General features: G+C 33.2%; 4 protein-coding genes across 4 annotated transcripts; 2 read left to right on the plus strand and 2 right to left on the minus strand.

Annotated features, from left to right (window-relative positions):
* The first annotated feature begins 4,198 nt into the window (after positions 1-4,198).
* LOC124839599 (putative clathrin assembly protein At1g03050) lies at positions 4,199-7,167 on the plus strand. The gene is made up of 2 exons (XM_047315473.2): positions 4,199-4,980; positions 5,153-7,167. Exons 1-2 carry the CDS (start codon positions 4,314-4,316, stop codon positions 6,244-6,246), a joined length of 1,761 nt encoding a protein of 586 aa, XP_047171429.2. The 5' UTR covers positions 4,199-4,313; the 3' UTR covers positions 6,247-7,167.
* Positions 7,168-7,302: 135 nt separating this feature from the next.
* Positions 7,303-8,219, minus strand: LOC124839598 (large ribosomal subunit protein eL42). Its single transcript, XM_088098008.1, has 4 exons — positions 8,064-8,219; positions 7,799-7,978; positions 7,628-7,702; positions 7,303-7,537 (listed from the first exon to the last, which is right to left on the minus strand). Exons 1-4 carry the CDS (start codon positions 8,064-8,066, stop codon positions 7,478-7,480), a joined length of 318 nt encoding a protein of 105 aa, XP_087954134.1. The 5' UTR covers positions 8,067-8,219; the 3' UTR covers positions 7,303-7,477.
* A 5,282-nt stretch (positions 8,220-13,501) lies between these two features.
* On the plus strand, positions 13,502-17,290 carry LOC124848552 (Mitochondrial substrate carrier family protein). Its single transcript, XM_047326255.2, has 6 exons — positions 13,502-13,745; positions 13,826-13,901; positions 14,199-14,294; positions 14,646-15,162; positions 15,814-15,949; positions 16,786-17,290. The coding sequence occupies exons 1-6, from the start codon at positions 13,629-13,631 to the stop codon at positions 16,984-16,986; spliced, it is 1,143 nt and encodes a 380-aa protein (XP_047182211.2). The 5' UTR covers positions 13,502-13,628; the 3' UTR covers positions 16,987-17,290.
* Positions 17,291-20,361: 3,071 nt separating this feature from the next.
* Positions 20,362-22,148, minus strand: LOC124848550 (NAC domain-containing protein 104-like). Its single transcript, XM_047326250.2, has 3 exons — positions 21,586-22,148; positions 21,057-21,328; positions 20,362-20,922 (listed from the first exon to the last, which is right to left on the minus strand). Exons 1-3 carry the CDS (start codon positions 21,746-21,748, stop codon positions 20,785-20,787), a joined length of 573 nt encoding a protein of 190 aa, XP_047182206.1. The 5' UTR covers positions 21,749-22,148; the 3' UTR covers positions 20,362-20,784.
* Between the last annotated feature and the right edge of the window lie 5,605 nt (positions 22,149-27,753).

Genomic DNA, 27,753 nt, shown 5'->3' on the forward strand with positions numbered 1-27,753 from the left:
AAACAAGGCAACCATTATGGACAAATTCCTATTACTCGTGATAGAGGAACTGTTGGATGAACTACAAGGGACAAGTTTCCTTCCAAAAGAAGATATAAGGGTAGGTTACCATCAAATAAGTATGAAAGGAGACATTTGCAAAACAACTTTTTGCACACACTAAGAGCATTATGAATTCTTGGTCATACTCTTTGACTTATCTAGTACCCTAGTCACTTTTCAGTGTGTGATGAACACGATATCGAAGCAACATTTAAGGAAGTGTATCTTTGTTTTTTTCTTTTTTATGGCATATTAATATAGTCTCTGAATTTTAACTATCGAAGAGGCTATTACCTCGGTTCTAAAGACAACCATTACGCAAACCTTTCAAAAAAAAATTTAAATAAAATTGTAAATAGAAAATTTGAAAATATCTACTTACTACATGTCTCGGTTCACGGTTAAACCGAGACAGTATAGGACATACTACCTCGGTTAGTCAGAGAACCGAGGCAGTAGGCCTATTTCGAAAAAGTTTTCAAGGTTTCTTGCCTCGATTGGTCAGAGAACCGAGACAGTATGCTTATTTCGAAAAAGTTCTCAGGGTTTTTTGCCTCGATTGGTTAGAGAACTAAGGTAGTAGGCCTATTTCAGAAAAGCTATCAGGGATTTTTTTCTCGATTGGTCAGAGAATTGAGGCAATAGGCCTATTACAAAAAAGTTTTCAAGGTTTTTTGCCTAGGTTGGTCAGAGAATCGAGGCAGTAGGCCTATTTCAAAAATGTTATCAGAGTTTTTTGTCTCGGATGGTCAGAGAACTGAGGCAGTACGCCTATTTTGAAAGAGTTGTCACGTGAAAAGTCTGATTTGGATTGGGTTAGTAAGATTTTTTGCCTCGATTGGTCAGAGAACCAAGGCAGTATACCCTTAGACATTGGTTAACACTGAATTGAGGTATATAATGTCGCCAAAATTACAAAATTGTCACTACGTTTTTATATGCTTTATTTTTTGTTAAACCAAAGTGTAACGTGCAAGTTAAATAGTTATTTATTTATTAGTGGGAGCATTTTTAGTTGAGAGGATTGGTTTGAATAAGCTTTCAGTTTCAACAGTCTGCCTATATGAAAAGTCAATAATTGTATTGTAAGGGCATATGAGCAAAATTGAATGAATTTTTGATTCAAAAGTTCAATAGCATCAATGAGAACATTCTATTTAACTGTTAAAACATTTTGAAATAGAGGTCTTAGTGGGACATTTGTTTAAGAGCAAAAGCCAAACAACAGAATTTGATAAAGGTGTGGACAACAATACTAGCATATTTTTTTCCTGTCACTTGACTGACATATCTAAAGACAACATGTGAATTTACAACCGAGGGTTAAAAAAAAAGGTTTAACTAGCAATATCATTTATAATACTTATTACCAATATTTTTTGGTTTTTAAGACAAAATATTGGCAATAATCCTAATTCTAACTAGTTTTTCTTTCTATTTAAACTTTTAGGTGTTATTATGCATCCATCAACCTTTGAGGCAATGTTTGGTACAAAGGTTAAGATTGAAAACTCAATTGAGCTTGAGTTGAGTTGGACTTATATCAACTTGGTTCGATTTGGATCAATTTAGCTAGAGATAGGTTAGATTCAACTTAGTCCTAGAGCGATTTCACTCAACTCAACTCGAGATGAGCCCAAAATGGAGACATAAATTAACTCTACTTGACGTGGTTTAATATAAGCCTAAGTGAACTCAATGCAACATGAACTCTACTCTACTTAGTCTAATATGGATTCAATTCAACCGAACCTGACATAGATCCAACTTGACTTAACTTAATACAATCTGAATGAGTCCAACTCAAGTTACTTTGATATGAATTTAACTTGTTTCAACTTGATCTCGTTGCTAATTCAAGTACATACATTACTGCTATTCACAAAACATTAATTAAATTCAAATTTAAAAATAAACTAAATTTAATCAGAGAATTATTATCACATATACTTACTTTATAGCCTAAAAACAAATTCTTACACTATTATACACAAAAAAATTAATTAATTCAAATTTAAGCATAAACTAAATTTAATCATACCGGAAAATTATTATGACATATACTTAGTTTATCGCCTAGAAACAAATTCTTACAAGTATATTTATAAAAAAAATTCAATTCATTTATCAATAAAATTTGACATGATAAAGTGAGATTGAAGAAAAATGCATAATAACAACTTTAGAAACTTGTTACTAAATATTATTTTATAATGACTCAATATATTATAAAAATTGATTAAGCAAAGTTACAAAATATTAAAAATTAAAAGATGAAATTCATAAAAAAAGAATTAAAATTACATATAATTACAAAATTATAGGAAAAAATAAAACAAATTATAAAATTTACAAAATATAGGACCTAAATTATCCTACAGCCTAGAGATTTTGAAGTCATTGGTGGTGGAGAAGAACCAAGGGGATGAAAGAGAAATGGCATGTGTACCATTTAGCAATTAGAATGTATTTCAGAGGTGTTAAGAAGCACACAGGCAAAATAGAGTTGTCAAAACGAGCCACTAGGTCGAATCTGATCCGGCCCACCACGGGTTGGTCACTTAGTGAGTCAACCCAAACCTGATTCATTTATTAGCGAGCCAAAAAAATTTGAACCCGACCTGACCCATTACAGGTTGGTAGGTAAACTAGTTGGCTCACTGGCTCACTTAATTACATTCTTTTTTAAATAAAAAAATTACAAAACTTTCTATAATTTAAATCTAAACAAATTTCACTCCCAATATAGGTGTTTAATTAATTTTAAAAATAAGGAACTTAAATAATTTTTTCAAACAAAAACAAAATAGTAAATAGTTTTTTATAAAATTAAAATTAAATTTTAAAAAAATAAAATTAGGTATGTAGGTTGGTGGGTCAATCCGGCCCACCACAGGTTCAACCCGCATGAGCTGGGTTTAAATGAGCCTAGTTAAAATCTGACCCACATAAAAAAGTTCAATTTTTTCAAACCCAACTCGACTCAAACCCGTGTTGGACCGGGTTGGCCCGCTGATTATGACCCATTTTTATCTCTAGGGAAAATCTTTACCTATTGATTGTGTACTAGAAGGGTTATGTTTGTGTAGATCCAAAAATTTCTCAAAAAACTACTGAAATATGGAATAGAATAGAAAAGAAAAATCCATTAAGAAAATATAATAAGTTTAAATTTTAACATCATTATTATTATTATATATATACCTTTCATTTGAGAAAAGAAGAACTGCAACGAAGCTTAAAACTAGTTTTGTGACGTTTTCTTTTATTATTTGATTTTATACGAAACTAGTTTATATAACATGATTTAAAATGGAAAATATTATACTAATATATTGTACATAATTTGTTAAAATTGATAAACATATAATCTCGTTAAAGTTCTTTATCCATATAAGTGTTTTTGTTAAAGAACATTGGAGATATAAGAAGACTTACCTAATTAGACCTTTGACTAACTTCTTTAGCTTTAATTGAGTATGATTGTGATCCTCTAGTTTTCTCTGCTTCTTTAATGTTTAAATATTTCGTATTCTAAATTCATCGTAAACCCTTCAATAAAGAAACAAAAATGAAAATTTGGGAGTATTAGATAAAAGAAAATAAATAAAAAAAGTTTCAAATTTGCTTTATTTAAAAACTAAAATTAGATTGTGCCAAAAATATGAGCCATGAAAGAGAAAATGCAAGCTAAGCATACAGTCACGACAACTCATTCTGCTACCATGTTTTCATGCTACAAAAATGGGCTATGCTTGGCCATTTGAGCCTGATCATTACCTTCACACAGAGAAGAAAGAACAGAGGGAAGGGAAGAATAGGGAAAGAGAGCACTATAGAATCAACTATGTATCCTTCTGTATACCTTATTCTTCCTTTCCCTTCTAAACATCAAACAAATATTTTTCTTCTTACTTTCTAAAGCATTCTGGGTTTAAGACATTACAAACAAACACTTTCATCATAATTGTTGCCCATCCTCTGTTCTTCAGGTAGCATTCTCTCCTTTTTCTTTTTTTTTTTTTTTGGCATCACCCTTGTATCCCTTATCTCTTTTCAAAAATATTTTAAAAAAAGCAAGCGACCCTTTAGGTTAAATTTCAAATGCATCTCCATGCATATAAACTTATGCAGGCCATGTGAACAAGGTGTGATTTTGTAAATTGCAGGGAGGGAGACGTTTTTTGAAGGGAAATTTAAGGAAACTGAGAAGTGGAAAAGTAGAAGATTTAATAGTGTGATCCAGAAGCAATTGGAAAGAGTAAAAATCCATGGCTCCAGGGTCATTAAGAAGAGCCATTGGAGCAGTGAAGGATCAAACGAGCATAGGCCTGGCAAAGGTGGGAAACAGCACCTCACTTGCTGATCTTCATGTGGCAATTGTGAAAGCAACGAAGCATGATGAGTACCCAGCTGAAGAGAAGCACGTGAGGGAGATTCTGAGCTTAACATGCTACTCTCGGGCATTCATCTGTGCATGTGTAAACATCCTCTCTAGGCGTCTCAGCAGGACCAATAGTTGGACAGTGGCTTTAAAAACACTTATTTTGATTCAAAGGTTGCTGTCAGAGGGTGATCCTGCGTATGAACAAGAAATATTCTTTGCAACTCGTCGTGGGACTCGCTTCCTCAACATGTCTGATTTCAGGGACAACTTAAAGTCCAATTCATGGGAATTCTCTGCATTTGTGCGCACTTATGCATTATATCTAGATGAAAGACTCGAGTATAGGATGCAAAGCAAACGTGGCAAGCGCAGCAGGTTTGCTTCTGATGAGGAAGAAGACGAAACCATGGAGAAAGAAAGTGAAAATGGTAGACATTCTAGAGAAATGGTCAAAGCCACCCCAGTTTCCGAATTGAAAACTAGCAATCTATTTTCCAAAATGCAACACTTGCAATTGGTGCTTGAGCGCTTCACAGCTTGTCGTCCCACAGGTTTATAATATTACAACTATTAAGTTTGTTTATTATTCCTCCACATTTTCATCGCAATGCATCTTATAACAATTCTATGATTAAAAGATTTGCATCTTGATTACAGCTGGTCATGAATTGTGGTATTTAAAACATAAAAGCATCTCATCTCACAGTTGTTTTGAACTAACAGGGAAAGCAAAGACGCATCGACTTGTGACAGTAGCTCTCTACCCCATTGTGAAGGAGAGTTTCCAAATATATTACAACATCACAGAAATATTGAGTATCTTCATTGATCGTTTCGTTGGCATGGAGACACCAGAGTGCATTAGGGTGTATGACATTTTTTGTCGCGTTGGGAAACAATATGATGAGCTAGACTTATTCTACAGCTGGTCCAAGAATATTGGAATTGCTCGCTCTACTGAGTACCCCGACATTGAAAGGGTCACAACAAAGAAGCTAGAGGTCATGGATCAGTACATCAGAGAAAGAGCACAAAATAAGAAAAACCAAATCCAAGAAGAAAACAAAGAAGAAGAACAAGAAGAAGATGCAGAAGAGGAGAAGAATGAAATCAAGGCATTGCCAGCGCCAGAACATTTATGCCAAGAAGCAGCAGAAGATGTTGTGAAGGAAGAGAGCAAGGAAGAAGAAGCCAAAGAGGGAAAAATAGTGCAAACAGTGGGTGATCTATTGGATTTAGGAGATGACATGGTGCCAAGTGAAGAACATGAAGACAAGCTAGCCTTGGCATTATTTGATGGTGCAACTGCAGCATCAAGCCCAAGGCAAGCGCTTCCCTGGCATGCATTTGATGATGCAGCAGATTGGGAAACAGCATTAGTCCAATCACCCAGCAGCTTACCAAACCGAAAGCCATCATTAGGAGGTGGGTTTGACACATTGTTGCTGGATAGTATGTATACACAAGCAGCAACAAATGCAGCTATGCAAGGACAAACTTATGGCATGAATGGCAGTGCTAGCAGTATGGTTCAAGGGTTAACAGGTGGGCCTGCAATGCTGGCATTACCTGCACCACAAACATCAGCTGGCAGTGCAAGTGTAGATCCGTTCGCAGCCTCATTGGCAGTGGCACCTCCAGCTTACGTTCAAATGTCAGAGATAGAGAAAAGACAGAAGCAATTAATGGAGGAACAAGTGATGTGGCAACAATATGCAAGTACCATGCACGGAAATGCTGCATTTACAAAACTACAACCTAACAATACTTATCAAATGGCTCAGTATCAACAAAACTATGGATATTATTATTATTAATTAGGAGAACTTTTCCATTAGTTTGCAGTTGCACTTGACCCGGGTAGGAATACTTGAGTCTAAGCTCCTTGCGTCTGCTGATCACCAAAAGTGTAATGTAAACCCACACATAATTTCTCACATTCATTACTACATTTTGTTCCCAGTGTACTTTATTTGCCCAAGACTTCGTTGTGGTTTGTCCCATGGTGGTTAAATCCAGATACAAATATTGTGTGAACCATTTCTCGTGAATAGTGTACGATTCATGAACATTATACATAAAACATTAAAAAAATGACATAAAAATATGTAAAATTTATATATACAAAATGCATTTATTAAATAATTTATTACATAGTTTTTTACCTTAAATACAAATATGTTTTATTATATATAGTATTATACTGTGAGAATACCAATAATGCCTCAATACCAAATATAATTGAAAAGTTTCGAAATTCATATACTCAACAATTAATGAAATTTGAATTTTCACAAGCCTAGAATTCCTCAGCATTTTCACTTTCTCCTTTCTCCGATGGACACCACAGCATTCAAATCCACCACCAAGAGAACTCCCATGGGAACCTCTTCGGTAGCCTCAACCGCCCCTCCCACCACTCTGGCGACTAGGACGACTGAAGCGAAAACAAACCCTGACAAAAAGCGATCTAAAACTCAATCGACCCAACTCACTTCTATGGAACCCTTCTCTTGCCCTAAACGAACGACGATGAGACTTTTTCCTTGTTCATTGATTCCAACGAACTTGAGTGTGCAAAAGAGAAAATAGTGTAAATTCACTCCAACCATTATCAAATAGTGGAAATACCAAATTTACTAGATTACAAAAATACGGAACCACATTCCAAATTCGACAATTAACTCATTTGCCAAATTCGAGAGCCACGGTAAATCTAAAACAACTTCAACGCAACGAAAGTTAAACAACTCCATTTTAAAACTAACAACTGCATTGTTCTATTCCCAAACAAAGTAAACCAAAGAGCGATTCAGTAATGCGCTAATAGCATAGATAGATGAAGCCAAACTACGAAATAGCCACAATTCAAATTCAAGGAAAGGAAAAAACTAGTCATTGATACTATAACAGTTCTCAAAACAAAACTAAATAATATCCCCAAACACAAGGTATTACTCCAAAATTAAAATGCCAACGACGGAACGACGGCAGACAAAACAAAAAAAAATGAAAAAAAAAATGAGTGTGTGAAAAAGCAAATTCCAACTAAAACAGAGAGGTTCCCTTTCCCTTCTTGTCGCCGCCTATTTCGAAGTGCTTGCACCTCTGCAGAATAGAAACAATGCAAAACAAGTAGAGCTACGAGTTCACAACGACAACACAAAAAAAGAAACGACAGAAAGAGATTATGATTACCTTGATTGGATGTTGGGACACATGTTTGCATCCCTGGCACTGGAGCCTCAGCACAATTTTCTTGGTGGTTTTGGCCTAATTAATTATAAAAAACCTGAATTTAGTGACAACAAAAAAAGGATAAACAGCGTTTGGAGTGAACTGTATTGTATTGTAGGGTTATGAAGGTACCTTTTTGTGGAAAACGGGCTTGGTCTGTCCACCGTAACCGGACTGTTTACGGTCATAACGGCGTTTTCCCTGAGCGGCGATACTGTCCTTACCCTTCTTGTATTGGGTGACCTTGTGGAGGGTGTGCTTCCTGCACTCCTTGCTCTTGCAGTAGGTTTTCTTCGTCTTCGGAACGTTCACCTTCCGAATACAGTTACAAAAAATTATTCACTGCTAAAAGAGATCGATGAGAGCTTAAGGAAGAAGAAGATGAAGAAGAGCTTACCATTGTTGCAGGGGTCGGTGGAGGAAAGGCGGGAGCAGCGGGAGCAGCGGAGTCGGGTTTAATGGCTTCTGTGAATTAGGGTTAGTTAAATGTTCTTTCTCTTCTCCGAGTTGGGCTTTCCAGTTCTAAGGAACTAAGCCCATCAGGTAATGTCGGGGGTGTTTCACCCTGCACCTCCAAATTTTCAAAGTTTCATCCTGCACCTCAAATTTCCAGAAATGTCCTGTAATTAATAAAGTTGGTGTGGATTAAAATTTTTTTACGGAATCTAGTTGAAGATTATTTCAATGAATGAGTGCGGAATATATACTTCTTTCATCTATGCATCTTCTTTCATTTTTTCAGTATCTTCCTCTACCATTTTCAGTGATTTTTGAGAGAGATTATTGATTACTGTTATGTTTCTGTTTGGTAAATTTCTCACATCGAACAAGTTTATAAATTTATTTTAAAAATCTATGTTCATGATAGAAAATCAAAACTTGATAAATAATAAATCGGATATTAAAATCTTATTACCTTGCATCGGATCTCAATATCCGATATTATTTATAAATGATTTTTGATGTTTCAGACTTATATATTGTTTTAAATATTTTTTTTCAAAATTTTAGTTATATTATTTATAAATATTTATTAGATTATTTTAAAATAATTAATTAGATTATTTTTAAATGTTTAATTTAATTTTATTGTTTTATTAAAGTATTTGTAAATATTTAATTTATTGTATTAGTTTTTTATTATAATTTAATTATAAATATTAAATTTATTGTATTACTTTTAAATTTTCTTTAAACTTTTGTATAAAATAATCTGTATGATTTTTTTAATTTATTAAAAAATATATTTTTAAAATTCATATGAAAAATTTATTAAAATATTAAAATTTATATGAAAAACATGTATCGCATTTTCATATCCGATAGATGGTTTTTGAAATTTTTGTTTTAATTTTTTATTATATCATTTATAAATATTTATTGAATTATTTTAAAATATTTAATTAGAAAAGTTTTATTAAGTTTATTAGATTATTTGAAAATATTTAATTTACTTCATTAGTTTTTAATTATAATTTAATTATAATGTTAAATTTACGGTATTAATTTTTTATTTTCTTTAAATTTTTGTACAAAATAATTTGTATAAATTTTCTTAATTTATTAAGAAAATAAATCTATTTAAAATTCATTTTAAAAATTTATTAAAAATTAAAAGTTCATATAAAAAACATGAATCGGACTTCTTTATCCTACGGTTTTTGAAGTTTAACTTTTAATTATATTATTTATAAGTGTTTATTAGATTATATTAAAATATTTAATTAGATAATTTCTAAATGTTTAATATAATTTTATTAAGTTTATTAGATTATTTGTAAATATTTAATTTATTATATTAGTTTTTTATTGTAATTTAATTATGAATGTTAAATCTATTATATTAGTTTTTTATTCTCTTTAAATTTTTTTATAAAATAATTTGTATGAATTTTTTAATTTATTAAAAAAATAAATTTATTTAAAATTCGTGTGAAAAAATTATTAAAAATTTAAAATTAATATGAAAATCTTGTATCGGATTTATGGTTTTTGAAGTTTTATTTTTAATTTTTAATTATATTATATGTACATGTTGATTAGATTATACTAAATACATACAAATAAAATTATTTAACTTAAAAAAATTTAATTATTTCAAAACAGCTTTTATTTTCTAACTCTTCTAATCGTAGAAAACTGAGGAGAAAGCAAAGTAAGCAAAGAAAACAGGAAACAAACTGAGATCCAAAAAGAGAAAGAGAAATGTGAAAGAAATGAGCTTCAAAGAAGGATAAAACTGTTAAAAGAATCTGGTCAAAGATTCTTTTCATTTTATTAAAATTAATAATATTCTAATTGGTTTTAATTGGGGCGTAATAGATATTTTAAACAAATATGGAGGTGCAGAGGAAACACTTGGAGGTGCAGGGTGAAACACCCATGTCAGGGTCGAGTTTCGTGGCCCAATAAATAGTCTTCCTTCCTACGTATTGGGAATTTCTTTCTGCACTTCCCTTCTTTATTCCTGCATCTTCTTAAATCTAATAATCCAATTTTATCCCTCGTTAAAATTATATACTTAACCCTAATTATTTTCCTCCTTCCTTAAAGAAGAAAATGTTATGAAAGATTTGAAGGGATCTCTCTATTTCTCCTCCATCATAAGCCAATTTCAAAGAATTGTCACTGGCGCATACATAATCAAAAGGTAATGCATTCCGAATTCATCCTTATTCTTTTAACACATTCTGTAATATATATTTATGAAGATATTTCCCGTAGAAAAGTTTTCAGAATATATATTTTAAAACATATTATTAATACATTTCGAAATGTAAAATTTTTGAAATGTATTTCTATATTTGAAAACATAATTTACTTAAATATTTATTTATTTAAATATATATTTTAGAATGTAATTTATTTAAATTAAATTTCAATGTATTTAATTGGAATTCAAACGTGCATTTATATATATATATATATATATATATATATATATATATATATATATATATATATATATAACCCTTAAATTATATACAGAAAAGCCAAGAGGAGGGGTGAGAATTTAGAAATTTAGAAAGTGGAAGATAGGTGTGAGCAGCAGGGTGGACCAATCTTACAGTAGTATTTAAGTAAAAATTTCAAATCTGGTGCCACTTTCAACATGCACTTTCTTCCCCAACTTTCTAAACTCTCATTTTCTCCTTGTTCTCTCTAACTTCTCTCTAAACTATCCTCCTTTTCTCTACAAATTCTCACATTTTCCTTCATTAGATTGTGTCTAAGATTGGCTGGTAGGAGGAGTACTCTTTTCAAACGATCAAGTGGTGGTTTGAGCTGGTAGGTCTTTCTATTTCTAAGAAAATCTAGTTTTTGGCACATGCAAACCAAGTTTTTGTTTGCATGTGTTTATCTTCTTCTTCTTTTAAGATTTTGATCACATTTCTAGTCTTGTGGTTGGTTTGTTTTCTTCAAACACTGAATCTTGGCTTTTGAGACTTTTGGTGTTGGGCAAATTTCTGTACTGTGAGCGTTTCGTTACGAGGTAAGGGAAGCTATTTCATTTAATTGTTTGAGTAATGATTTTGTGTTTGTGTGAAATTGAATGATTTGATGATTTAATTATGTTGTATGAAATGTTGTGTTATGAGTTTTGGTGATTTTGTATAAGTTTGTAGGAGTTATGCATAATTATGCAGAAAACTGAGTGTTTTATGTTGACCGCTCGGTCATGGTCAGACACTAGGATTTCAATGAGGTTATATTCCTTGGGTTTTATCTGAGTATGACCGCTCGGTCTTAGTTGAGTGGTGGGCATACTAGTGGTAATTGGTTCTGTAGTAATGGTTGGTATTATCAGGTTGAGTAGTCTTTTGTTAACAATCATTCTTATGCTAGAGTTAGACTTTGTAAGTGTAATAGGTTTAAAAATACTTTTGGTTATAATCAGATAATAATTTCGGTACATAATCCGGTCACACTATTTTAACGTTCGATTTCCTTAAAAGTATTAGGTTTGATAAATAGTATTTAGGAGTAATCTTAAGTGTTCGGACTAAACTGTAAGGGGTTGTTTTAGGTAATATCTTTCGGTCTTACATCAAGGGTTCAGTTAATTATAATGTTCGGTCTAAGCTCTAGGGTTCGGTTTTGTAATAGTTAGTGAGTTTCCGTTCGGTCATATTCAGGGGTTGTGTTGTTACCGTTCGATCTTCTTCTATGAAAGCTTGTTTAGTCTTTAATTATTAATTTTACTATTTGACTCTGATTGCTTGAGATAGTTGTATTGATCTATTGGGTATGAGAAATTATGTGATAAGGTATATGTTTCTGGTATTGTGAAAGAGAATTCCAAGGAGGAATGTCTTAGTGAAATGTGTAATGAAGTGGTAAAGTATGAATATGGATAGTGAAATCCACGTCATCCTGATATTATGTTGATTACCAATTCTCAAGTAGAGATGGGTAATGCATTATGTGAGAATGGTAGGAGGTCTTAGACCATAGGTTCTTGGGTGAGTTATAACGGACTAACCTCGGGTGGCAGATGATGGTTTTCCAATGACTACACCACCCGAGTGCATGAACGACATCAAGCTACATATTTATAAAATCCGGATGGTCAAGTCAGGTGTTCGGTTTATGCATGTAATATAGGGTTCAATCTGTATATGTCTATCTGCATTGGTTTTGGTATGCTATAGTGTTCGGCTTTGTACTGTTTGTACTTGTACTAATTGTATGTGTGTATGCCCAGTTAAATTATACTAGCTTACCCTTATTTCCTATTTTGTCCATGTTTCCGTTCGATTTTCTCTTGCGATGATCAACCTTTTTGAATGTGAGCAGAGGGGGAAGATTTTACGTTGGAGCAGGAGTTGGAATGCGAGAATCCTGCTGAATAGGTTATGACCGATCGGTCAGAGTAGTGTTGATAGTTTTTGGGTGAACTGTTCGGTCACCATTTTAGTTTTTTTTTATAACCGATCGGTGATGGGTATAGTTTTGCAGTAGTATAGGAAGTGTTTGTAAAGTTTAAAATTTTATGGTTATTTTGTAATAACTGTAGGTTTGACTTTATTAATGCAGTAACTGTTCTATCATATTATTAACTATCATATTATTAAATGATGACATATAGTATTGTGCTATATTTTTAAGATGTTACAAATACATTTTAAAATATATATTTAAGAAATTTTCCAAAAACCTATTTTTTAAAGTATGTATTTAAATTTCAATTTTTTCCAAAATATTAACTAGTGTTATAATTAATTCAATTCCACATAATTAACTTTTAAAATAAAATTTACGTCACTTATATGTTACTTTAAATTGATTTTATTTATAATTTTTAATATAAAATACACATTCCAAATCATATTTCTGTATTAAAAATAATTTTTACATTAAATAATTTAAAATATTTTAAAATAAAACAGAGTGTAAGAATAATTTTTATTTTTTTATTATAATTTTAATAAGGGAGAATTTGGAATTATTGTCTTTTATGGGGTACAGAATGGAGGCGGAGGAAAATATTTCTTTGTGTTTTTGAGGATTAATTTTAGATTGTTATTACAAAAATTTAATTTTGGAAAGTGTTTAAAACTATATTAGAGATTTAATTTCATTATATACTAAATATTTCTTGAACAGTAGAATAATTATAATTAATAGTTTACAAAATTAAAATTTTTGAATATGATGCAAAACGTGATAGTTTTTTATCTTCTAAAACTCTTTAAGTTTTTAATTGTAAAATATTTCAAAAATATATAAAGAGTCATAAAATATATATTCTTTAATTATTTCGAACTTAATTTATACTATTTTAATAATTAATAATAATCTAGAATAGATTCTTTGAAGTTTAGGTGAATTAAAAACGAAGGAAAGTGGGAGTGTGGAATGCGTAGGGTTTAACATCGTGTTCCATAACTCTTTGCCGTGGTTCTTCGCTTCAAAAATCTTCACTCTTATTCTGTATTTCCTCCATATTTTAGATGTTAAGATGAGGGAGTTATCTGAGAACCAGACTATTGCTGTCCATGGTATAGCTGGTGCTGGGTCAGTGGTTTTTGCCACTGCCTTCACTTATCCACTCGACACTATGAAAGTTCTTATTCAGGTTCTCACCTTTTCTTCAACCCTCTTTCTTTTTAAGCCCTGCCCATGTGAATTTATTCAACGTCGCTTGTTTATTCAAAGGTTGGTTCCACTACTGGTAAACAATTGGACGCTGCTCAGGCTTTGTCGAGAGTAGTCTTTCTGTCGGGTAATGCAGGTAATGCTATTCTTTTTCCTGGCACATACTGAATGATGACTTGCTGTAGGAAAATCGGAATGTTAAATGCGTGTATGCATAATAGACATGAGAATGCTGGGTGATGATGGAAATGGGTCAATGTGTAGTTCGGGATTGATGGGAACTTTACATTTGTTTTTTGGCATTTTAGATTTTTGGTCGCATGTTACAGGTTTTGTGAAGCTAACTGCTGTTTCCTGTTTGTTTCTTGATGCACAATCTCTTTATACAGACAGTGTGGTAATTCGGGTGTTTTGTTGTATTTGGACATGTTAGGTTTGTACAGTGGTTTTGGCTGGTTGGCAGTTGGAAGGATTTTTGGTCTGGGAGCACGATTTGGGGTTTATGAAATTCTGACTGCCTTTTCTAAAGGTAACTCCTTTTGTTTTTCTTTGAATTCTCTGTGATTAGTATTTTTTGTTTCAGTTTTCTCATAAATATCAATGAAATAGAGTGAGACCACTTTCTTTTAATTGCTTATGCTTGTGACATGTTTCTCTTTATATCAATAACTTAGTTTTGAAGTTTTTATATGCCGGTAGATTGGCATGGTCTGATTTTTAGTTGGCTTTTTTATTGCTTGACTTAAAGTTCATTAAGTCTTTCTTTTTTATTATCAGAATACGTTTTAGAGGTTGTACTCTGTAAATTACAATTTATAGTGAATTTCTTCTTCGGTGGAGCATGATTTGGTGCTTACAAATATACTTTTGCACATGGCAGATGGTCGGGAAGATAATTATTTGTTTCCTTCCGAGGCACTTTTGGCTGGCATGGCATCTGGTGCCATTGAGACAGTCGTAAGCTCTCCATTTGAACTCATCAAGCTTCGCAAGCAGGTTACCTCTGCTTCATATGCTCCGAGCCCCAACTTTGCTCTGGAAAATGGGACTCGTAAACCTTTAATTGCAAGGTTACTTAATGGCTGTTATCCAGACAAAAGGTCCTTGGACCTGTATACTCGTCTTATCTCCACCTTAACAACAAAAAATACGAACATGACTAGTGCTTTACTAGAGTATCCATGGACAATGACAGGATCTGGGAAGCCACCAGCTGTTTCCAGTGTCAGGAGACCATCTGACATTATAACTTTAGAAGGCTGGAGCACTTTATGGAGAGGTGTTCGTTCTGGAATTGCACGAGATTCTGTGTTTGGGGGCATATTTTTTTCAACCTGGCAATTTCTTCACCAAGCCATGCTAGATTGGAAGGCTGTAGGGATGAATCCTCCACCCAGGTTCATTTCTTGTTCATTAATTGAATGAACATTTATTTTAAATCATTTTTCCTTCTATTGTTAGTGTTGTATTTTTAGGGAATGTAGCTTTCTGAAAAAAATTCTAAATATAGTTAACGATGTTTAACATTTTTATTTGTATTTACTACTTTTTAACGTCCTTCTACATAGATTGTTTTGTAATAACCCTTATGAATAGCAATTGCTTGTTTTTGTGGCAGTAAACTATGCATGAGATTATTGTGGATTAGGTTTACAGGTTTCTTGTTCTTCATTTTGTGTGGATTTTTTAAAGTGGATATGTTATCATCTGCACTTGCACTTCCAATGAAATGAGGCCAGAAGAACAAATTAGGGCAACTACGCATTCACAGCTTTTTGTTTTCTTGTGTTTTCATGTGATACTTTCTGTTATTTCTTTTGATAGTTTCTACAAATTAGTTTATGCTTAAGCTGATTTTAACTTATGGCGAAGTTTGTTTCATTTTTTCTTCACAATTTTTCCCTCCTAGAAGTCCTTTTGGAGAAATTTGTCTAAACAGATCCTAAATTGTATATTGTTGTCATCTACTAGTACTTTTGGATTAATTTGTTTAATACAAGTGAGTTTAATTATTCTGTTTTGGTCTAAGTGTCCTGGTCCTGACTCAGGTTAAATGAAGACGTTGGTCCATTGTCTCCTTTCACTGTTAGTCTTACTGCCGGATTCTCAGCTTCTGTTGCTGCTGCTGCTTCTCATGGTTTTGATACTTCAAGAAGTAGATCACAATGTAATGTGCTTCCAAAGGTATGAATGATACTGCTTGTTACTGAAAAGTTTGAACTACTGCCTTATTTATATTCTCTTACATATAAAAGCCTTAGAATCAGAAAAAGGGAAAGGTCGTGCTTGATTATTTTGTATATTATGATTTTGGTATTTTGTAGCCATATTCTTTTCGCTAAGAATTGCTCTTCTTTTCTGACAAAAAAAAAAATGGAAGGACAGAAGGAGTACAAAGGACAACGAGGCTGACATAGTCTACTTAACTAAAGAAAAGTTAACAAAACATGAACTCAGTAACTTTTTGAAGTTTACTTTCTACATTTCAACCCAGAAGATTACCATTTGCAGATTTTACTGAAAGAAAAAAAATCTGATGTATTAGGTCCAAGGTCAAAACTTTTTTCTCTGTTTTCCGAGAAATTAACATGTTCATTAATTATTTCTATTTTGGGTGATAGGATAGTGTGCTCCTATTTCCAGAGAAGTTTCTCTGTAGTCCCAGCAATCAACTGCTGGATTATGTCCTGGTAGTCATAAAGTTGTGTTTCAATACTTGCTACCAAAAAGTGTAGTACTGTTATCTAGATAGTAAAGTTAAAATTTGAGACTATAAATACTGGAGAAAAAATTGCATAGTGTCCGATTAACTACGTTAAGCTTACTTGCAGGTTAGTCTGGGAAATTGCCTTCATATATCAACAAGTGTGACCCACAAAGTCAATAGGCTAATTCTTTACATTGTCATACCAAACTTTAAATAATATTAATATCTCACTTAAATAAAATAAATACTGTAATTTCATGTATTTCCAAATTGCAACCAATCTGATAGCTACTCACATTTTGTATGTTTCTAGCACATGTCAATGGAGAGAAAGATTTTGAAATGGAAGCGACCAGGAAACAAGTTTGAAAGAATGACTGGAATCCATCCTTTAGACAGGAATGTCTTGTTCCACGGTATTGGTTGGCGGATGGCTCGCACTGGGTTGGCGTCATCAATGATTGTAGGAAGTTATTTATTTGTTGCTGATCAGCTTACTTCTATTTTGACTTAATTGCCAAATATTGATACCCCTTTTTGGTTATATGTAATGTTTACTATTTTTTCTCCTGGAAAAGTGACAGTTTGGGATTTTTCTATGTACTAGTTAGTAAATTAAAATAGAAAGGAAACAGTACATGATGCTACCAGAGTTGAATTGGATACTGGTGGGAATCAGTACACAGATTGTACTCCAGATCGAAAGCGAGAAGACTACATTTGTTCAATACGTATAAAAGATCCTTGATGTGGGGATTCACAATGGGAATTTGTACCTTCCTATGACTGGTAAATTAATAAGATTATACAATTCTGCATGTCTATGTATTATTGCTTCCCTTTTTTTTAGTTTGAATATAAAAGTAATTGATTTTGTTAGATATATTATATCTTTTATCTTTATCTTTTATCTTTTAGTTAGTTTGTTAGATATAATATATCTAACAGGTTTAATGAATTGCCCATTCTTTAAATTATATACTGAGTACACTGATCTTCATATCTTGTCTATATAATCCAGCCTCCTAAACATCCGTCTTTTGCCCACAAAGCAATTGTTGTATAGGTGTAGTTATACAGCATGTTTGAGTATTCTCGTATTAGAAAAGACAAACTATTTTCTTATGAACATCGTATCCTTATCCCGTTTATGTGGTCCCTTAATTGAGTCAGCGTTGTATTGAGTCCTCATGGTGCAAAACCACACTCTTTTTGTTTCCTTCATATGTTAGGACCTTTGTCCCTTGGGCGACAAGTTCTCTCCCTTAAGCACACCCAAAACTCACTCAGAATTTCCACCTTAGAAACCTTTTCCCTTTCGAGTAATCCCTTTGTGTGGGGTTGACTTATTTTGAACTTTTGTGTTGACTTGTGATGGCTGCATGGGTTGGGTTGGTATAATTAACTTCACTCAAAAGCTACCTAGGTATTGGCCTCACAATCATGGTGGCTCGTTGTACTTTTTGCCATTGTAAGGGGGGAAAACATAATTCCTCGAAAACAAGCAAGCCAAAGGGTAATAGGGTTGGGTTGGATGAGTACTTCTCAAACACCTGCCTTCCACTTTGTGGCTTTTCAATACACATAAATTTTGTTACAAACAACCAAAACTTTATGAACAAGGTGAAAGAAAACCAAGGCCCATTGTGAGGGTTTTCATGACAGACAATCATAATGACTTCCAATTCGATTTGGCATTTTCCACTTTACAGGTCCAAACGGGGCATATAGTTTGTGTGAGATTGAGAGCCACAAAGTATAATTATGTGATTCTTCTAAGTAATGACTTTTGGTCTCTTTGAAGTTGCCACCGAAAATCACACCTCACTCAACTCACATGTGTTATGTTAATAAGCAAGCACGAGTGAGATGATTAGAAGGTTCAGTGGTTACGAGCTGATTAAGCAATGAAATAGTATTTTTATCATTATTATAATTATAAGAAACAACGGAGACTCGTGGATGCGAAAATCAAAGGGAAGCATACTTAGATAGGACAAAAATTCCCTTATTCTTTTATAATTTAAGTACCAAGTTTCAGATGTTGGATTCTACCTTAAGATTTCAAACCACGTTATGACCTGTGAGAACAGCCACATGACTTTAAACTACCATTTTAATAAAAAAGAAACAACAAAGTGTGTAATGTGATGTGACAAATAAAAAGAAAATGTTATTAGAGTGAATAAAAATAATGAGAAGTAATTGATTTGCTCTTGCTAGTGGAGTTAATACACGGTCAAACAGTTTCATCTTTTTTTCTTAGTAATACCTTTAAGATGTCAGTTATTACATTACTTTAGTCAGTTACTCTAAAGCAAAACATAAAAGCAGTGTTATAAAAGCTTTTGTCTGTTTTATCAGTCTTCAACTCTCATTTTCACATCCTATCAAAATCAAATTATTAACCCTGAAATGAATATACTTGTCGAGGGGCAGTGTGATAGCTCTTGTTCTTTGACCAAAGCATTTCGGCTAATTTCGCATTTTTCTTTCACTCACATATTTTGTGGCATAACTACACTTGTAATAAGGTTTAGAATTTTCAGTAAAATTTCTATGACTTCACAACCTACCCAAGTTCCCACGACAAACGAAGTTGTAGTGGTTTGACTTTCACATTACTTTTAATTAATAAAGCCTTTCGTATAACTCTATGAATGGAGTTTTCTCCACACAAAATTCTCCTTTTGAAAAACGGAAGCTTTGTGGTTCTTTTATCTATAAAAGTGTGAACTTCATTTTAAACATAGAACAAACAAACCATAAGTATTCGCCACACATCAATTATCAAGCACGCCTTTGTCAAAAGAATCATTGCAATAAGTTGACTTCAATATTGATGTTGTTAAATTATAGCATTTGTTTCACTGCTTAACCAGACATGTAATTACTAGACATTATTATAAGTGCTATTGTATATTCTAAAAATCAACCCTTTTCATTTCTCTGGGTATTTTTTTACTCGATAAGTAAGCTTCATCATATCATTAATTAACGGATCTTGAATTTGGGGTAGATGCTAATGAGAAAGATGCCCAATAATGCAATTTAAAATTAATTTTTTATTTGGCACATCTATTCTGTGATTATTCATTTTTAATCCATGATTGTGTCACTGGAAGTTTGTCATAAAACTTAGAAAGCTCTTGGTCATAATCTTGTCTGTTCTGGTGGATATGTATGAAGAGAGAAAGAACCTCATGAATGAGGTAAGCATCATGGACTGGTGTGTCACTCTTTTGTGATGACAATATATGGATATAATATAGTGCTCGTGTTGGTGCTTCAAAGCATGCGAATGCTTGCATCACACATGACTTGATGCTTCCCTAAGCAGGAACCCATATGCAACAAAAACAATACAAAGCAAAAACAGAAAAATAAAATAAAATGTCCCTCAGCATTGTGACACAAGACAACTAGCTAACAAATACCATCAAAGTAGGCAAAAGCTATAAAAGCCTAATAGGACTATTGCCCAATGTTCACTTGCAAGCATCCCTTGGAGTGCTCAATGGGCTCCACAACCCTCCACAAATTCAATCAACATGAATTTCATTCATTCTCTCAAACACTATCCTTGCACGTGAGGATCACAACTACCAGTTCAAAGGGTTCCTTGAACACATATTAGGTGGGTATTTCACTCCCAACATGACTCATTCCATATCTAAGCTAACACCATCAAGATTCAAATTCAGAACCAGTTGAACAAAGAACACTTGCTGTTGTCATGGCATTCAATCTCACCACTCTCTATCCCAGAATAAATTTAATTTCATTTTCATTTGCTTTGCTATATCAGAATGTCTTTTTAAGTGCACAGAACTCTTATGCAACAGTAGTCAAGTGTAGATTATATGGTAAATTGCTAATACATGGAAAGTTAAAGAAACAAGAAATAAAGCTTTTGCATATCTTATCTTGATTTGGAGGATTAAAGAGTCCTACATTAATGGCTGAGAATAGATACTAGATTTGTGATTATCCACGTGTAGGAATAAGGACTAAAGAGCATGGAATTTCCAAGATTGACCTGTGCCAGTGAATGGGATATTTGAAAGCATAACGTCACACTGCATATTGTTTGGTTTGCCCATGAGTTTCACCTAGTGCCCCACTTGAAAGGCTGCTATGTGGAAATCTAGCTATAGCGACTTCACTGATTACAATGGAAGCTAAACTGCTAAAGGCTTTAACTACAACCAGTAAATATCTATAATAATAATGATCATGATAACAACAAAATTAGCTTAAATTAATATCCCATTTGGATATGTAATGTAGCTAACTAGATCACTTGCATAATTTAATTTGGCAAACTTATTTCCTCAAGATCATCCAATGACAAGAAAACTTCATCCAAACAAGAGAGCTCTGTTCCATCACCATCATCATCATCGTTATCCCGCTCATAAACTCGACATATCACCCATTTACTGTGATCCTGAATCAAACAACCAAAGAAAATCAAATTAATATATAAACAATCTACTATCCAAGAAAGCATTAGTACACATATCAAATTTCAATTTTTGGGTAAAATTTTCATGTACTATCTGTACTGCACTACGTACTAACCGGTTTTGGTTGTGGTCTTCTTCTGGATGATCTGCTAGAGGAAGCAGAATCTAATAGACGATACTCTTGCATTATCCAATTGGTGGTGTTACCATCAGGGGCTTCTCCCACATGGAAAACATAATATTTCTTCATGCCAACTCTCTTGTTGCTTGAGCTTGTAATCACTGGCTCTTCCATTCCCATTGGCATCCAATAGCCATTCCCAGTGACCCTATTTTGTGTCCTCCTGCTGTAGTAGTACCATTGCTTTCCCTCTGCCAAAGCTCTACCTGCAGCAATGCAAAACCACCCACCCACAATTGATTAAAACACACCAACTTTCATTTATTCTCTACCTATTTTTCATGTCAAATTGGCATGAAATTTTCTCATGTATTGAGATTTTCAAATTGACCCTAAATAGCATTCACTTTCAAAAACAATTGTGTTTAAGACATTGTTGTATACTAAACATGCTCACCTCCCTCAAAAGAAATTTGAACCTTTCTATTGAGACATGAAGTAATAAAGAATAAAATATATGTACCGTGAAGTTCCCAAGGATCATAAGGGTAGAGTTCAAGATCAGGGATGACATCTGGATGGCAAGGTAGAAGATTTGCCTTTCTTTGAAGGAAATGAACGACAAGCTCTTCATCTGTGGGATAAAAGTGAAAGCCGGGTGGGAGGTTGACATTGTTATCTGCCATGCTTTCTAGAGCAAGGAAGAAAGGTGGAGTGAAAGAGCAATAATGGAAAATGAAGGTGGTGAGTAACAAGGTAAGGTGTGGTATTTATAGAATTGTAATGCAAAGAAGGGAGGGAGAGAAAGACTAAATGGACATATAAGAGACTGACGTGAAACTGAAGTTGGCGTTTATCACATACAAATACAATACAATACTGATACATCTCAATATTTTATCAAGTGTTTGATAAAAGTTTAGAGTACTTTCAGCACTCAACATCAAGCAAGCAAGGCGGCGGATAACGGAACGTGATGTACCACTTAGCTAAAACGAGATCTCCAAAACTGTGTTGGAGAGAGGCTTGTGTGTGAGACAGAAAATGTTGCAGCTGTTGCTCTCAAAGTTTCTTATTGATTTTTTCTTTTCAATTTGGAATTTGCACAGGTTTACGAGAACTTTTAGACAGAAACATGTGAAAATTGATTTTAGGACGATATGTGTGTTAGGCACATACATACTCTTATAAGCACTATTTAAGATTTTGTATGTTGTTACTGTTTATGGATATAAAATTTTGCATACTTGTATCCTGAATTTGTATTTTGTGTGTTGTGGGTTATGATCACACTTCATGCTGATATCATGGATGAGCGTTATGAACGTGTCGCAAGAGTATGGTTTTGGTGTGGGAGAGTTGAATTGGGGTGACCGACCTGTTGGAGTATACCTATATATGCTTCATGATTATTAGCAATTATCATAGGATTTTAAATTAGAATTAAAATACAAGGTCTTTTTGTTTGCTTTCTACCCATATGCTTTTGCCTTGCTTTGTAATCAATGGATTAGTAGTAGGAGTAGCACAGTGGGAACTGCACATACATTCCACATGAAACAAAGCAATCAAGTGAATGAGCTAATTTTTTTTTGGAGGGTAAGGGGCCACGAGTTTAACTGATTTGCTTGGGTCATTGGGGGGGCCAAAGAAGCCCCCACATTATTTATATAATTAATCAATTATTAAATCTTGCATAAGAAAGAAACAAACATATAAAACTCTACTATGAAACAACTACTTTGCTTATAACTTTTCCAACCATAAATTACATTTTTCAGCTCTATTATTATATATTTTCTTCTGATTTAGGAGCTCAGCAATTATAATTCTTCCATTAAAGTAGACAACATTATTCTGTTTCTGATGGCTAATCTCAAATTTTATAGTACCATTTGAGGCCAATTATAACCATATCGAGATATAAAATGTTAGGAAGTTACTATTTGCAGTACAAGGTGTTACAGTGTTTTTCTTTTATGTCATTATCTCCCTTTAAGGTGGTACCAACCTCCGTGAGACTACAACCAAACCACAGGGCATCAGCAACAAAAAACATCAAGTTTTAGTTTCAAAATCTTGGTGCCATATCATGTTAATTTTAATTCCTAAGTCTTGGTGCTAGGTTTGAAAGTTACTTGCACCAATTTTAGATGTAATCCTTGATCCTCTCTAAAGGAATAAAGAGCATAGATGTGGAAGCACCATCATCTTGTATCTTTTGTACCTTCATATCCATGCCCCATTTCTGGGCTCTGGTGGACCAAGGGTTGAGGAACAACCGTCTATAAGCCATATTTTATCCATAAGGCCCAGTAAGCAGCATTCCCAAGTGTATATCAACTTAGCTTTTCATCCACATTCCACATGGCCATTGACTTTGCTACTTAGCCTTAGTCATCAGATTGGTTGTCGGTGCTTCTTCCACAATGAAACTGATCTTGCATGTTGAAAGTATGCGTAAATATTTAATCTAAAATTGACTGAAAAATTCTTCTTCAGAGCTTACTACTTATATTTCAAATCTTTTACTGTCAAGATGTTGATATTTTGCATAGATGTCACATATATTGCTAGTTCTTTGAAAAAATGTTTTTTTTAGAGTATTCCAATAATGCGTGCCACTTATGCAAACAGAAGTAGTATTACGAGTGAAAAAAGATTGCTGCAATTCTATTTCATGACTTTGAAAGTGTCAGTGGATTCTGTTTAACAGAGGGTTTTTTTGAGTTGTTCGAATTTACTTAGATTAGTGGTAAGGTTCAATAAAAAGTTTCAAGCGATTTCATAATATGAAACAGTGTTTAGTCAATAACAAGTGTGCATGAAAATATAGTTTTAACAGTTCTCTTAATTCCACATAAGGGCATAGCATATTTGGAAAGACACTGGTGCTGAATTGTGACATTTTGCAAAACTGTATCATTTTCCTACAGTGGAAAATAGCGTATAGAGAGTGGTTCTGTGGTGGGGTTTGTGAGAAAGAATGCAAATAGATTGCAACAAGGACAGGGGCTGGAAAGCACATAGCACCCTTTGTTTCTGCTAACCTTTTCTTAGAACAAATCAATCTTTATACGAGAGAGACACAAACTCAGACATCCATCAAAATGGATAATTGCTGGAGCATTCACAGGTTACAGTGAGATTCATAATGCAAATTTCGGTACATTTCCATTTCATTGCCACATTCTGAAGTAATTAGTCACTTTTTTAGATGATCGAGACATCCAAAGAAATCCCAATTATACTAATATTTTTCTCTTTTCTTTTTACCTGTTATATAATACACGTTCAATTTGAATTAGCAAGAGTGGAAGTATGCTAAAAGAGCATTATAATGCCCCAAATGGAATGAGCACGCAAGTTTTGCTGACTAAGATGATGGTGTTACGGTAATTGAGTGGTGGGTCTGAGTTAGGCATGTTTTGCTCTCATACTATCTTATTCCTTTATCCTTTTCCTATTATTGGCCGACATCAAAGGTAGTGAGAAAAATTAAATAGAATAATTATACATGTATGCATACAAACACACATACCAATATTTTACTGTCACCAGTAGATGTTGTGTGTTACATTGAGTAATCACTGGTGAAGTACTGCACTATCATCGGACAAGGAAACAGCAAAAGGGTCTTTTTCACCTTTTCAACAGCAAACAGTTTCAATTTCAACCTTTGAAATAAGTATGGGGCTAATGGGGGGCTCAAAGTCTCAAAAACTTTCAATTTCTTTGGTATGAACCACTCATTTCAAAGTTAACAAGTGACTCACTCAATTCTAGGATGGTAAAAGATCACTGGATGTGTCAATTTTCTGTATGAAGCACAGCCTTTGGTTCCCTACTTCCCTCCCATCATTTCACACCTTAAAAGGGTGGTATTGAACCATAGCTCTAAAGCAACAGTAATTTGACTATTGAAGCTTTAAGTGGTTGCATGTGAACATACAAATGTTTTTTATGTTATTAGTCAGTTTTGAAGTGTCAAGGGAAATCTGATCTGACTGAGAAAGAAGGAGGGAGTAGAGTGTAGAATAATTCACTCAAAAGTTCTTTCAAATCCAATCAACTATAGCCAGAAACAACAGCAAGTGATTGATGCACAGTACAATACGTGTGTCTGATGTTTTGATTACTTGGATCACCACGAAGTTTGGACTCTGGCTGCTACATTTGTTGACAAAGGAAGCAATGCCAAAGTAATTTAAAATAGCAGTTAGGAAATCTTTATCAATCATGAAGCCTTTGTCTGGTAGAAAAGACCCTTACAAGTACTATTAATAGAACATGGTGATACAAAGAAAAAAATATAACAAAGGCATGATCTTAGGAAAAATAATACTGAGGGAAGGGGAGAGAAGATCGTACATGTCTCATCACCATCTTGAGATGTTAGTGTCAGTGGTGTTGGACTGAAAGCGAACCAAAGTGCTACTACACTTGTTTGATTGACACCATCATGTGTATTCATATCTCTTATACCTTCATTCATCAAATGCTGAAATTTGGGCAATGGATTTTGACCCTCTTCACATGCTTTGACTAAACAAAAACTACTCTAGCAGTGACAGCTACGCTACCATTATTACAACACAGGAACTAACAGCTCTAATAACACCGGATTAAAATTTTGAAACAAGAGGGTACTTTTGATGTTACTATGAAACTTAATAACAGTTGGATTCTTCACTTCTTCACTGTATTCAAGTGTTGCTGTGTAGAAAAAAAATAGGATAATTACAAGTGGAGCATAAAAGTCATAAACTGGCCTTAATATTCAAATTCTTGAAAAAATGTACTGTATCTGTATTGCTACTTGTCTTAAAATTGTTACCATAGTGTCCATTGCTTCCTCCAAGTCTGTGGTTGTTTGGAATTTAATCTGTACTTTTCGAAGTTGAAAGAGGCTAATCAATTATTAGTCTACAGGGGAACTCAATTGGACTTAAGTTGTATTCTTTTGGGAGAAACGATTTAAAGGTGAAACGATTTAAAGGTGAAGTTTATGTTGTTGTTTTTAAGAGATTTGGAAGTGATGGTAGAATGAATTTAGGAATAATGTTTGTGAAAAGATTTTATATATGTGACAAATTAAGAAAAGATTTTTATAAATTAAAAAATAAAATTATCAAATTGTTTTAAGTTAAAAATAATATAAAATAATATAGACGAATTAAAATTATTTTAAAACTTTTTTAGTGTACAAATTTTTTTATCAATAGTCAAATTCTGCAAAGTCAAACTATCTCCATATGAAAATAAAGCAAATAAATGACCTTCACCGTCATCACCTTCATTACATATCTAACAATTTTTCCTAACTGTACCACCAAAAATTAATGAAAATAACACACTCAAATGAGGTTAATTTTGTAAAATAATATATTTCATCCACAAATCACATCACATGAAGGGAAATGGAATGAGGGGTTGATCCCACTATTCCGCTCTTGCAGTTACTAAATCACTCCGAACAAAAAAAGATCAACACAAATTGACGCCTCTTATTTGATCTAAATAGTAAATTCACGCGGTGTTAATCTAAACTAAATAGGTTGAATTTTCTTTTAATTGAATCAAATCTAACCAATCTTAATTTGACTCAAATTTTTATTTGTGGAGATGATGAATTATATATTAAATTCTATATCCAATTCAACCCTATCAAAATTACTAAATAATATCAATAGTAATATAATTAATGTTTAATTTAATTTATTATTCTTCTAACTAAATATGAATTTTGGATGGTTGAATATAGTAAAAATTATGTATAAGATTAATCTTCCTTATATTCAATATACACACAGGGTCCTCTATTTATAATAGAAGAAATATAGGCTAAGTCAAAAATACAAATAAGAAATAATAACAAACTAACTAAAGATAAAAGATAAAAAGAATATATATAACCAGTTTGTTACTAATACAATCCCTAAAGACTTGGTGAAAATATCTCATTCTGCACTAAAATGTCACTAAGTTATTAATGATTTACGTAGACGACATAAAAGATGAAATATCAATCCAAAATACTCCTCTAAGCAACAAATCTGAGAGGGTGCTCCATATAAATCTCTTCTTACAAATCACCTTTGAGGAATGCATCCAATGGATAAAAAGGTCATTCTTGAAGAGTGTTGATGGATTGGCAAGTGTACCAAATCGCACAAGTAATATAAAATGGTAAGACCAAGTATCGTATCCCAAGAGACTCACGACACTAAACAATTATGTGATTACTCAACTAATTAAGACTCTAAAGAACATATTTTTGGGGTTTTTGAATGCAAATGCAATAAAATAAAGGGTTAAATATGTTTTTAGTCCCTTAAGTATCACACAATTTTGGGTTTAGTCCCTACTCGAAAATTTGATTGTTTTTAGTCCTCATAGTTTTGAAACTGTTATAAATAGTCCCTAATTTTGGATGTGTTAATTTTTGTTTGACGTGGCTAACGGCCAGCCCACGTCTGATGCCAGGTATGAGTTTATTCGCTGCCACGTTTTTTTTTTCTTTTTATTCCAAATTTGCACACAAGCCCCTAATTTCTTCAATGTTTACACTTCAGAAGGAACACCGCAATTAGGGTTCAAAAGGAACACCGCAATTAGATTAAGTCATTGGCAGCCATCTCGCAAATACACAGAAGGCGAAACCCAAATCGCCATTGAACCTCTAATGCAA

This window comes from Vigna umbellata, chromosome 9, assembly GCF_029865625.1.
Source record: "Vigna umbellata cultivar VRB3 chromosome 9, Vumbellata_1.0, whole genome shotgun sequence".
In the NCBI taxonomy this organism is placed as follows: Eukaryota; Viridiplantae; Streptophyta; class Magnoliopsida; order Fabales; family Fabaceae; genus Vigna; species Vigna umbellata.